Source organism: Silurus aristotelis (genome assembly GCF_946808225.1).
Source record: "Silurus aristotelis genome assembly, chromosome: 9".
NCBI lineage: Eukaryota > Metazoa > Chordata > Actinopteri > Siluriformes > Siluridae > Silurus > Silurus aristotelis.
Window position 1 is genome coordinate 28,072,843 of NC_139582.1, and position 12,871 is coordinate 28,085,713.

Genomic DNA, 12,871 nt, shown 5'->3' on the forward strand with positions numbered 1-12,871 from the left:
CAAGGGTTTTATTTCTTAGCTGAAACACGTACCAGAATATCCAACATTTACACATGGCTCAGTGTTTAGTTTGGAAACAATATATAAATAAAAACAGAAGATTTGATCTGTTGCACACAGTTTATTTAACAATATGGTATATAAGTAAGAAATAAGGTTTTTTTTTTTAACCAGTTTATACAGTGATTCCATTCTCTCTTCCTTATATTTATAGTATTTTGCTTAATAACTTGCATGATTTACATTAAGAGGAAAAGTGGAGCCCCGGTTCAAGTTTGTGTGTGAGAGGAATGAGGGTCGATAGCAGAACTCTCAAGTTTTCCAAAAAGCAGTCAACCAGTGATCACCCATTCCAAACCCACTCAGCTCAGGGGCCTCCATCCCCTCTTACTTTATACTTATAGATTTGTATCACAAAATTAGGACCAAAAAAAAGCAACAAATTTCTACATCTGCAAGACAGAGTGTCTGGGTCCAGGCCAGTGAGATGTCGTCTGGTTATGCACATCCGTTCAGGTTTGTTGTCGTACTGTGTTTCTGTCGAGTTTGTGGTTGTGTGTGTGTGTATATGTATGCCAAGTTATGCCTACCAGCACAAATAGTTCTCCTCAAAAAGACTTCACAATGAGGAAACAGGAGGGTTCCTCCAAAAAACGTAGATCTGGAAAGAACAAAGGGAGTAAAAGAAAGAAAGAAAAAAAAAAAAAAAAAAAAAAAAAAAAAAAAAAGTACAACACTAGAATACAATCATCAGGAAAGTTGAGAGCAGAAAAAACATTCCCCAGACAAAATTACTTTACAGTCTTTTAAACACAAATGCTTTTAAAGTTAGACAGGGTATAAAATAAAAATGTATGAATAATATAATGAACCTTTTGTAAATTTTCTTAAAAAAGAACAGGCATGAAACCATACCCAAAAAACCCTGAAAAACAAAACCACGAGAAAAAGAAAGAAAAAAAAAATTAAAACAAAACAACGACCACATAAGGTCTGAACCAAAAAATATATTCTTTGCAATTTAAATCATTTTAAACACCACATTTTCTCAATCCCTCAAACTCAAAGGAAGAAATCTCAGTCTTTAGGAAACATTCCTAGCATTTGCTGACACTTTTTTTTTCTCATATTACATTTCAGGAACTTTTTACATATCAGTACAAAAAAAAATATTTATAGAGGAAAATGTGAGCGAAAAGGAAGCAGGAGCCGAAAAATAGGAAAAGGTGGGAGCACTTTTGGGGGTTGCTAAAAATGCTACAACCCCTCGACAAATTTCTCCAACGTGTCTCCTGTGGTGTCTCCGACCATGGCGAGGTCGGTGGGTAGGCCTCCGCGACCAGGTGCGTTAAGCTGCGAGAGCATGGTACTCTGCTCTGGGGTGCCAAGATGCCCCTGTTGCTCCAGGGTGGTGCCAGTAGGTATGGGTGTGCCCAGGCCAGGGTGAGGCGAAGCAGAGTGGGGAGAGGGCTGCGGCTGGACCTGCGGCGAGGGGCTGGAGTGCTGCTGCGATGATGGTCGCGGGGACTGCACGGGTGCGGGAGAGCGAACCTGACTACCCAGCGTGCTGCCTGGCATGGGCTGTCCAGGTAGCAGGTGACCTTGAGGGCTCATAGGGTTGGGTGGTGCCGGAGAGCCCATCTGTGGCTTGAGGACGGCCTGCTGCTGTTGCTGTTGTTGGAGCATGCGCTGATGGAGCAAGTTCTGGGCACCATCCATGCCCAAACCTGGCTGCCCCATTTGTGCCATTGGTGGAAGTTGGCTCATAGGTCCTGCGCCTTGCATTGCCGTTAGTTGCTGGTGTTGCATGCGAAGTTGCGAGTAGCTGGATGCAGCACCCTGGGGTGGAGGGAACTGGCCATGCGCTGGTGGCATCACGCCCTGCTGCTGCTGCTGCTGCTGTTGTTGCTGCTGTTGTTGTTGTTGTTGTTGTTGTTGTTGTTGTTGTTGTTGTTGCTGCTGCTGCTGCAGCTGATGCTGCTGGCGCAAGAGATGTCGACGGTACATCTCGGCATGCGCCGGGCTCATGATTTGACTCTGCGTTGGTCCGGGAGCCGCCATACCTTGTGGGTTTGGCTGCTGATTTTGCTGGGATGGCATGCCAGGTCTTTGGACACCCTGCATGGCCATGGCTTGCATGGTGGGCTGCATGCCCTGTTGTTGCTGTTGCTGTTGCTGCTGTTGCTGTTGCGGCTGGCTGGCATACTTCGCCGTCCTCTGTTTGATGAATGCTGCCATGAGCTGTGGGTTAGACTTGAGGATGTTAAGCACCTGCTGCTGTTGCTGTGGTGAGCTGGGAGACTTCAGCGTGCGCAGAAGGTCCTGCAGGGCATTCGGCGCGATGGCTGGAGGTCTCTGGGGTGCTTGGGGAGGCCGCTGGCCCTGCACAGGCACCATCATGCGCTGCGGAGGCTGCTGAGGCATCATGGGCCGCTGCTGAGGCACGGCTTGCTGGGGGCCTTGCGGCGCCTGCTGCTGTGGTTGAGCTACCTGCGGCATTCCCGCCTGCATTCCCGGTTGCGCCCACTGGCCTTGCTGCATGCCTTGCATGACCTGTTGCCCCCGCGGTCCTCCCATCTGCATAGGAGGCTGCATGGCACCTGGCATACGCTGCGGTGGTTGCTGGTGGTTAAGGGGCAACCCGTTTACGGCCATCCGATAGTTCTGGTGGCTCTGTTGGGCCTGCGCCATCAACTCGATCTTCCGTGCCATTTGGACGGCAGCAGGCGGCGGGTGCTGCGGCGGTTGTTGCGGCGTCTGTTGCTGCTGCGGTTGCTGATGCTGCTGCGGTTGGGGTTGAGGGAGTGGAGATGGCTGCTGGTGCAGAGGTGAAGCCTGGGCACCTGGTTTACCTTGGGACACTTGCTGGCCGTTGCGTGGAGCAGTGGGATACGTGGGAGACATGACGCCGGCATTGGGCGTGGCCGGCTGGCTGGAAAGGAGGGGCTGTGGAGTTTGCGGTGTGTTTGGCTGCTGTTGTTGCGGCTGCTGGTGTGCCGTGGGCGTGCCTGGAGCTGCAGACGGCGGAGGAGACGGCAGGCTTTGGGGTCCGGCCCGACCTTGCATGGTGGCCATACGCCGTCGCATCATCTGGGCTTGCTGGAGACGGTGCTGCAGCTGCTGCTGCCGCAGCTTGTGCTTGATGTTGAGGCAGAAGGGCACAGGGCACTTGTTCTCCTGGCAGTGCTTAGCATGATAACAGCAAAGCGCAATAAGTTGCTTGCAGACAGGGCAGCCACCGTTGGTCTTGCGCTTGCAGCCCTTGGTGTGTTGTACTACCCGCTTCATCTTCTGGCAGGAAGGAAGGGAGCAGTTGGCATTGCGACACTGGCAGGCATGCACCAGGGACTGAATGCAGCGCTGGATGCTTAGTCGTCGACTCTCCTGTGGGCTCTTGGAGGCCTCGCCACTCTGGCTGTTGCTGTCGTCATCCAGACCAAGACCCCACTTGACCATCTGGTGTTCGTGGCCCTTAGAGTTGTAGCAGTTAATGCACAAGTCAAAGTCCTGTTTATAAAAAAAATTTAATTAATTAATTAATAAATGAATAAATTAAAAAACACAATGAAAATTATTCCCATTGCAGATGACAATGAAATCTATCCACCCCAAACTGAACCCACCCCCATTTCCCTAGCGCTATAAGCACTTTCACTAGCTCTGACCTCGCACACGGTGCAGTGCCAGCGAGTCTCCACATGGTGCTTGCACTCGTTGCAGGTGTAGACGAAGCGGTCCTGGCCCTGGTTGTGTAGTTCTACTAGCATGCACATAGTGCTCCACTTGCAGCGGCGCAGCGAGCTGAACTCCCAGTGTTTGTCACGGGCAAGCGTCAAAAACGCGTCTCGTCCGTCCATCAGGTCGCAGGAGAGCAGCGGGTCAGGGTCCATTATGGGAGGCAACGTGTTCATCATCGGCCCAGAGTGCAAATGGATCACGAAGAAAACCTGGAGGAAAGAGGGTAAATAGGGTGCGTCAAGGTACGAAAAACACACACGATCCTACGTACTGCAGATAACTGCGGACGTGTCACACCTCTTTGTGTTTCTCCATGGTAGCGTAAAGTTTCTGGGATAGATCATTGGCTACATTCGGCATCCCAGGCTTCTTTTTATTGGCTCGGCTCACGCTGCTCTTATTCTTATTGGTTTTCTTGTTGTTCTTCTTCTTGGCAGTTTTGCTGTCCCCAGGCGTGCCCTGTAACCAGAAAGCGAGAATGTAAAACCTCAAGACTACACGGACCATATGCACAATTCTTAAAATGACTATTCTGTTTAGAGAAAGCCGACCTCTGGAGTTTCACAAGCTGCCGTGTTTTCCTCCTTCTTCCTCTCCTCCTCCTCCTGCTCCAACTCCTTAATGCTCTCCTCCAAAACGTTAGGCCAGAAATCGCCCTCGAAGTACGGCAACTCGTTCGCGCTCGTCAGGCGGTCTTCCGTCGCTTGTTTGAAGATGTCCTATTAAACAAAGCCATATGTATCTGTTTCAACGAATACATCCTTGATTACGTAAACATTTTGTTCCCCTTCACTTTACACACAAAATTTTTTTTTTATAAAATAAAGGGGGGCGCAGGAAGAAATGTACCTTGTAGTCATGGAGTATTCTCTCTGCAAAGGCCTTGTCCAACATCTTACGGTACCATTCCTGCAGGCGCTTAGGTTTGGGGATCTTCTGGTCGGCAGGGTGACAGTGGAAGATGTAGTCATCACCTTCGCTCGGAGGGCACGCCCAAATATGTCCCGTCACGTACCTGCGAAAGGGAATTAAAAAATTTTTTATATATAAAAAAAAAAAAAAAAAAGCCCAGGTAGAACACCACCACAAATACTAAAACGCGCGTGCAGAAATTGACCGTACGTACCCTAATTTCTTGACATATTCCAGATAACCGATGAGGATCTCGTGATAAACTGCCGTCCGAAGTACGCGAGGTCTGAAGAAGTGAATACTGTCAAGGTAGGATATGTATACCCGTCTGCAAAACAAAAAGGAACAGCAGAGTGAAGATCGGCTCTCTGGCGCCACTTACCCCGCGTTGCACGCTCGACGCTCGGGTGGGTTTTACCTGGTGTTTGGGAAAGGACACTCCGAGCCGTATTCCTGCACGTGCATGCCAAAGAAACACACGTCGACGCCATCGATCTCCTCGAAGGCGAAAAGTGCTTTGGTTCTGTAGGGGAAGCTCTCGGACATCTCGTTGTTGTCTACAAACCTGGCGGGAGACCAAGCCGTTAGTTTCGAGTAAAATTTCATGCACCAGTCATTAAGAGGCAGCACGGAAAATCTGAACTCCTAAAGCGTTGATGAACAGTTCGATAAATCACTTATTCGTCCCTTCACAACTAACACATGAAAGATATCAAGTATTGCATATCAACAATAAATGTACAGATATACAGTGTATAAAAATATATAACGAAGAAACAGAAGTCACAGGATCGAAGCGAACAATGTAAGCCATGAAGACTAAATGCTGTTCAAGTGGATGCTGGTCAACTTCACATGCTGCTCAGAGTGAACATAGTGCGGAGGAAAGACTTGCTGAGCGTAGATACCTGGCCTTCATGCCGGGTTTGACTTCCACCGTTTTGTCCGAACTGGCCACCACTCGCACGAACACCTCACCGGCTTCCGGGTGGTTCTGTCTCTTCAAGTACTTGTTCACACGGTCCTCTATATATGAGCCCAACCGTGTCACTTGCAATCCTGACACACACACACAAACACACACACCTCATTAAAGTGAATTGTGTCATGTTTACAGGGTATAAAGACTAAAATGGTACAACTTACACCCCTAGTGAGTGCATTAATAAAAATAAAAAAAAATAATCCAATGCTGGTCCAATACAACTTCATTCTGATTCGCATTTAAACTTATTTAAACCAAAAAGTGGCTGTTGAGGGTCACAATGAGTGGAAAAAAACCAACTCAAGTTCAATAAATAGGCATAATTTTATTCAGAAACCCTGATTGTAAAGCAAGCGCTCACATGTACACAGATCAGGCATAGCATTATGACATTATAACACTATGAGTGGTGAAGTGAAGAACACTGATGATCTCTTCAATCATGGCACCTGTTTGTGGGTGGATATATTTATTAGGTTGCAAGTGAACATTTTGTCCTCAAAGTTGACGTGTTAGAAGCAGGAAATGGGCGAGCATAAGGAGTCTGAGAAGGGCAAAACTGTGACGGCTAGACGACTGGGTCAGAGCGTGTCTAAAACTGTAGCGGTCAGTATCTACAAAAAAATGTTACAAGGAAGGAACAGTGGTGAACCGACGACAGGTTCGTGGCCGGCCGAGGCTCATTGATGCACATGGGGAGCGAAGGCTGGTCCGTGTGGTCCGATGCAACGGACGAGCTCCTGTACTGCTGAAGAAGTTCATGCTGTTGATGCTCGATGGCTCGGAACTGTTTTAGCAGCAAAAGGGGACCAACACAATAGTAGGCAGGTAGTCGTTATGTTATGCCTGATCGGTGTATAACCTGTATTTATTCGCTTGTCTTTGCTCATTTGTCTGGTGGATCATTAAAACAATATATTTAACTAAAACGGTATGAAAATGTCAGCGAGTTTAGAACATGGCCGATAAGAAAAGCCAGAATCTACCGCTCTTCAAACGATTCCTAGAACTCATAACATGCATATGCTCAACTGAGATCCTATGGCCTTTCTGACGATTCCTTACTTTTTGCTGAGAACTTATTTTCTTTCCTCGTCTTCCCGCTCTTCTTCAAGCAGTTATCGCAGATAAAACTGTGGAGACAGAGCCGTTATCGGACGTTGCTCTATGAAACCGTGCAAAAAAAATAAAAAATAAACAAAACACACACACTTACCCAGAGGGCCAGATGACTTCATAATGCAGGACGCATATCTGGTGCATCTTGCGCCCACAATCTTTACATTCAACAAACCTGAGTGCAGAAGAATCGATTCGGGGTTAACGATAAACTGTGGCAGATTTTGCGAAATGTATGAACTCTGATGTGCGCAACTGCATAAATATATACAGCAAGGCAGAAAAATCATTGTTCATTCGCTATACCTCCGCATCTTACGCATTTGCAGGCAAACTGGTGCAAATACGCCTTTGTTGGAGGACTGATCGTGACGCTGCGTCAATACTACAATGATTATTACTCAATATTCTAAACTATAATATTTCCCTAAATCGGAGCAGAAGACACTGGAGAGGGAGAGTCACCCCGAGTCTTACAGCAGGGGGCACCATTTAAACAGAATGCCTGCTAGTGGACTACTGCGCACACACTCCGATTTTCTTACTGCATTAGTTTTATTAGACGTGAGGTCCGTCTCACACACAGATCAGCCAGACGTCTGGGTTTAATGTACAGACTGATACCACTACTTACGGCTCTGGGTCTAGTGAGTCGTTCTTCTTTCTTTCAAACTGGTCCTTGGAAATCATCCTGTGCGCACACAAAAAGAGAGAGAGAAACAGATAAAAGAAAAACAGTGAGAAGGAGCGAGAGGAGACCGAGAGGAAGGCAAAGAGAGAGAAAGAAATAGAAAAAACAGGGAGAGAACGGAAGAAATGAAAGAGTGCGACAGAGTGAAAGAGAGAAGAATAAGATAGCAGAGGGAAACCAGAAAGAAGAGTGTGTGAGAGGGAAAGAAATACAATAGTGTGAAAAACGAAAGAAAGAAGGAAAAAGAAAAAAAGTTTATCATTTATTTTACAAATCTTTTTTGCTAATCTATACATTCTTTTCAGTCTCCGTTACATGAGCACTCACGTTTGCGGCTGTGCGGGATCATCCCCCAGAGTCACGCTTTCTCCCTGAATCTCGTTGAAGCATTTCTCGCAAAAGTGATACCTGTGCACAGAAACAGCACATGGTTACACTTTTACACACACACACACACACACACTTTCACCACAGTTTTCTCTCCACATTAAATCATCTCTGATTCCCTGCAGCTGGGTTGAGAATGCAGTGAGCCAAAGCAGTGTTCATCCTGCAGGGGGCGCAGGGGAGTCTGTTGTGTCTAATTGGGTATTTTGTTGAGGGAAAAGAACACGGTACACAAGAGCCTAGCGCGTGTCTTACTACTGGAGTTCGATTAAAAACACAGGGTAATGGAAGATGCACCTACTAAGTCCTGAACATCTGCACACATTGGTGTTCTCTCAAATAGAAAGAAAGTGTGCAAATATAGAGCCAATAAGGACAGTCCAATTTTTGCATGAGTATGTTCCTATTATTATTAATTTTATTATTAAAAGCATTACTAGACTATTGGGCTGCAAGGAAAAGGTAAAGTGACTTCTCACAAGGTAGGTGCGACCGATATACGCACTTTACCTCAACCACTTTAGTCTTTTCTATGCGCATCCCGCCATGCGTCCTTTTTCTTCTCGAAACGGCAAACTGCGGATCTCCTCTGCGCTTCAGGTCTATGACTCACCTGTTTTGGTAGCTGTAGTAGGTGCCGTCACGGGGAATGGTGCAGAGCTGTTTGCCGTAGCAGCACAGCGTTTGAGGGGAGAACTCGTACTGCAAAACAAAGGCAAAAGACAACGACCGTTCGTGAGTAGCGGAGAACAGAGCTGGCACCAAACTATCGATTCAGCAATAATATACCTCGATCTAATATCATTGCCAAAATGCAGCTCGAGTCCATCAAGACCTGGTTCCTAGAGATCACCTTGACTTCTTTATGTTCCTCAAACCATTGAAAGATCCCAGTGGAAAGCTGCCCAGGGCATCAATCTGCCTTCACTTGCTTGCCGTGCTTCCTGGTTCTGTTCATCAAAAAGCCTTTGGGTGCTCATAATCCAGTCGCGACTCCACGGTTGTCCTTCCTTGGTGCACTTTTAATAAGTACTTACCACGGCGTACCAAAAACTCCCCGCTAGACCCGCTGTTTTGGCGACGCGCTCAACCAGTCATCTAGACATCGCAGTCTGCTCAAATCTTTACACTTGCACATTTTTCCTGCTTTCAACACATTGACTTTGTGATCCGACAGATCACTTACTGCCTAAAATACCCCACCTGGCAGTAGGTGAACAGTGCAAATGAAAGGAGAGAATCAATGTTAGACACCTGACCTGCGTCTAATCGGTGTAAATACTAAAGTTCGGTCCTAAAGTCTAAAACATGCATTTCTTCAGCTTTGCGCCTTCCGGTTAAACAGAAGCTCATCTAAACGTCCCCAGCACCACTCACTCGGGACCACATCTGATTGGGATTGCTGTGTTCTCACCTGCCTAGACAGAAGGAACTAAACGTACCAGACGAAACCCCCAGCAGATCTAAAATCCTTTAACAAACTATGGCGCCTTCCTAAAACTCGAAAAATATATAACTAAACAATATTCAAGTTAAATATTGCCCAGGCTTTCAGTCACATTTTCTGCATATAAAGAGACTCGAACATGTAAGAACCCCTACAGAACCTCCAGACGTCACTAGTTGAATCTTGGTCGTTCTAATGACGAATAATCAAGCATGAAATACGAATATAATCAACAAGTGTGCTTACCTTCCGACCGCAGCAGTACCCGAGGCCCTGCATGACCGGGTCGATCTCCTGCTCAAACACCTCGGCCAGCTTGGAGCAGTACTTGTAGACGCGCGACGTCTTCCTGTTGTAGAGCCAGGCGTTGTTGAACATGAGCCAGACGTCGTCCACGTACTGCCAGGGCTCCTGGTACTGACCCGTGTCCAGTTTGCGCTTTATGGTCGACAAGTCGATGGGGTTCTTTACGATGTCAAAGTAGTCCTGCGTCAGACCCAGAATAGTTTTTTTAAACAATGAGCAAACCAATAAAGTAAAAATGAAACCTATAGATATGTATGTGTGTGTGTGTGTGTGTGTGTGTGTGTGTGTGTGTGTGTGTGTGTGTGTGTGTGTGTGTGTGTGTGAGGTGCGAGAGTGAGGAACTAACTGGGATGCCCAGCAGTATGGGGTCCACAGGCTGGCGGAAAGGCAGAGACTCGGGGTCCTGTCTGTATAAAGACTCGAGCGTTGGCATTAGTGCCTGGCGTAGCTCCTCCGGTTTAAAGACTGAAGCGAGAATAAAAAATTCAAAAAAAGGATTTTATTGGTAAGGAAGGGGAAAAAAAAAAAAATTAATACAAAATTGCTTCACTAAAAAAAACACACTCACTTTTCCGCCGAGATTGCGACGGCGAGGACGACGTCGTGCCGGCTGCGCTGCTTTCTTCCTCCTCTTTGGTCTCAACCTTAATGTCAGGCTTCTTATCTTCCATTTCCATCGGCTCCTGCTTAGGCTCCAAGCTGTCCGGCTCTTCCTTCTTGATCAGAGGACCAGAATCCTCCTCCACCTGCGACAGTCACATGAATAATCATTTGATGGTTAAATAAAATATAAAAGAAATTATTTCAAGTTAAAAGAAAAATCCGTTGCGGATCCGGGACTCGCCTCCATCTTGGGTTCGGCTTTCACCGCACTGGACTCAAAGTCCTGCTCCTCTTGTTTGGGCTCTGCTTTGGGTTCGGCCGCAGGGGGCAACTCGGGGACGGCGTGCGCGTGAAGGTCTGTGCTCGCCGTCGACGCCGGAGTGGGAACTCTGTTATCGCCACTCTGGACACGTGCAAAGAGACTCCTGTTACACTACTGATCACAAATCTAAGAGACTTTCATATGTGGTTTTAGAATAATCATACGGCTAAAGGTTCACGTGCTCACCGGCGTGCCAGGATGGGGCTGTGGCAGGGCAGGCAGCTCGGTCTGAGGCTGCGAGTGGGGCGGCGTGCTCTGTGCCGGGCCGGGGGTGGGCGTGCCAGCCTGGTTAGTCTGCAGTGGCGGCAGATTAGCGCCTGTGCCCGGAGCGCCGACGCTAGGGGGCGGAGTTGCACCCAGAGGGGCCTGGGGAGGCGCCGGGCAGTTTATCTGCGAGCCCAGAGAGCCGAGTGCGTTCAGAGGGAGGTTCTGCGGCTGCTGGGGGGAGAGGGGGTAAAAGCAAAGTGTGTTGGTGTCGGGAGTCAATACTAACGATACGACGCACAATATAACGACAAGACGTTACCCTGAGCATCGTGTGCGTGTACGAGTGTGTGCTGGGTCAAACCTGAGGGACTGCCGCCTGCGTGTTGGGCTGGCCCGTGGTGACGTTCATCTGGTTAGCACCGGCTGAAAACTGCTGCATGAACTGCGTCTGATTTGCTGCCTGCGGCACCATGTTCCCGCCGTGAGGTCCCAGCATGCCTGGGTTCCCGCGTGCGCCGATCTGATCGAAAAGACAAATCAGAAATTATTAAATTTTTTTGGTAATTACAGGGTTTCTACACATTTTATCAAAACTGCAATTCTAAAACAGTGTCATGTTAATCACTTATAAATTAAACATTTGAAACTGTACACCTTGAACCCTACAGTAGCAGAAGGAGTGTTCACGTGCAATTCACAAAAAAAATACAAAACATTAGTTTTATGTTTTTTAGTTATAATGAATTGTCCATTTACAAAAATTGATTTCGTCCATGTCCACACTAATACGCTTTAGCTTATTCGTCCACACCCAGATGACGTTTTTCGGTCAACGGCAACGAAGCTTTTTGGAAAAGCTCTCCAAAGTGGATAAAATTGAAAACGTGTTCTCGCGTCGCAGCCTGGACTGAAAATGGAGGCTTTAGAAAATATGTTTTTATATATATATATATATATATATATTTCGATGCAGATGTAGCCATTGTTTTTATAAAAAATATATTTACAAATGTTTATTTTTTTATATATAAAAACATTTTTTACTCCAAACCTGGAAAATCACTCAAATAAATTTCCATACTTGTGTGTAGGTAGGTAGGTTATTAATAACACATATTTTGTGTGTAAAATAAAGCGAGAAAACACCAACTGGAGAAACAGAGGCCATGCTGATGGGTTGCGGGTGGCTCAATGGAGAGGCGGCTCGAGCGGTCCCTGGAGACACGTTCTGCATGGACATCGCATTGAACTGGTTTATACCTAAAGCATGAAAGCACAACAATGAATCTATGAGTTATCACACACACACACACACATCATTTAGTATCTGTAATTGAAACAGGAAAAAAAAATGACAGCACCTTGGGTGACCTGCATGCGGGTAATCATCGGATTTGGCACGTTAGGCATAGGCACGGGTCCATCTTTACGAAGATACGGAGAAAGAGAACGATTAAGTGCTTGTGTGAGGAAGTGTGTGAGGAACATCTGTATTGGAGTGTAGGTGGGTCAAGCTTAGGAGACTCACTCTGAGGTCGGGGCCCCAAAGAGTTGGGTTGGTTCAGAGCGGGCTGCTGTGCCCCCGGAGCAGTCATAGGCGGCTGGTTAATGATCTGCTTCTGGAGCCGGGAGCGCCTCTTCTCCTCCAGCTCCTTCTGGATCTTGTAAATCTTCTCGGCCAGGAAGTGGTAGTACTCGTCCTGCAAAAGTAAAACAAATATATAAAAATCTATGGAATATACTATGCAACACGAATCCGAGAGTTCTCGAAGTGCTGTCCGCCTCCTTACTCTGCTGTTGGCCGACTCGTACATGTCTCCCTCGACTTTCCGGGCGTACGCCACCAGATTCTCCATGCGCCGGTCCTTCAGAGCCGCGGGATCCGGCGTCGGGAAAATGGCCTGGACTCTGCACGAACAAACGCCTGCGTTAGCGCGGAAACACGCGGTTAGAACGCGAATGAATCGGTTCCGGATGCTTACAGTTTGTGGACGAGGTGGTTGCGGAGGTCCTGAGTGACGTGTTCGTGCCAGGCTTTTCTCACTCCGGTGGAGGACAGCGGTGCTGCCGTGGGCACGTTACCAAGAGATCCGACTGCCGTGCTATCGGACATCAGCTGACTACAAGAGAGAGAAAAAAACGAACAAGAGATTT

General features: G+C 47.3%; 1 protein-coding gene across 1 annotated transcript in view; it reads right to left on the reverse strand.

Moving 5' to 3' along the window:
• Positions 1-101: 101 nt before the first annotated feature.
• crebbpa (CREB binding lysine acetyltransferase a) overlaps positions 102-12,871 on the reverse strand; it is a 35,058-nt gene continuing 22,288 nt past the window's right edge. Inside the window, exons 9-32 of the mRNA XM_083550255.1 lie at positions 12,700-12,837; positions 12,508-12,625; positions 12,246-12,417; positions 12,079-12,141; positions 11,868-11,977; positions 11,079-11,237; positions 10,697-10,948; positions 10,430-10,591; positions 10,154-10,331; positions 9,932-10,050; positions 9,526-9,765; positions 8,446-8,534; positions 7,773-7,853; positions 7,389-7,445; positions 6,852-6,929; positions 6,701-6,768; positions 5,559-5,709; positions 5,069-5,215; positions 4,865-4,978; positions 4,588-4,753; positions 4,290-4,457; positions 4,036-4,197; positions 3,666-3,947; positions 102-3,507 (exon numbers count right to left, since the gene is read on the reverse strand). Of these exons, the coding sequence (XP_083406381.1) occupies positions 1,258-3,507; positions 3,666-3,947; positions 4,036-4,197; positions 4,290-4,457; positions 4,588-4,753; positions 4,865-4,978; positions 5,069-5,215; positions 5,559-5,709; positions 6,701-6,768; positions 6,852-6,929; positions 7,389-7,445; positions 7,773-7,853; positions 8,446-8,534; positions 9,526-9,765; positions 9,932-10,050; positions 10,154-10,331; positions 10,430-10,591; positions 10,697-10,948; positions 11,079-11,237; positions 11,868-11,977; positions 12,079-12,141; positions 12,246-12,417; positions 12,508-12,625; positions 12,700-12,837 (5,524 nt within the window). The 3' untranslated portion in view covers positions 102-1,257. The remainder of the gene's footprint in view (positions 3,508-3,665; positions 3,948-4,035; positions 4,198-4,289; positions 4,458-4,587; positions 4,754-4,864; positions 4,979-5,068; positions 5,216-5,558; positions 5,710-6,700; positions 6,769-6,851; positions 6,930-7,388; positions 7,446-7,772; positions 7,854-8,445; positions 8,535-9,525; positions 9,766-9,931; positions 10,051-10,153; positions 10,332-10,429; positions 10,592-10,696; positions 10,949-11,078; positions 11,238-11,867; positions 11,978-12,078; positions 12,142-12,245; positions 12,418-12,507; positions 12,626-12,699; positions 12,838-12,871) is intronic.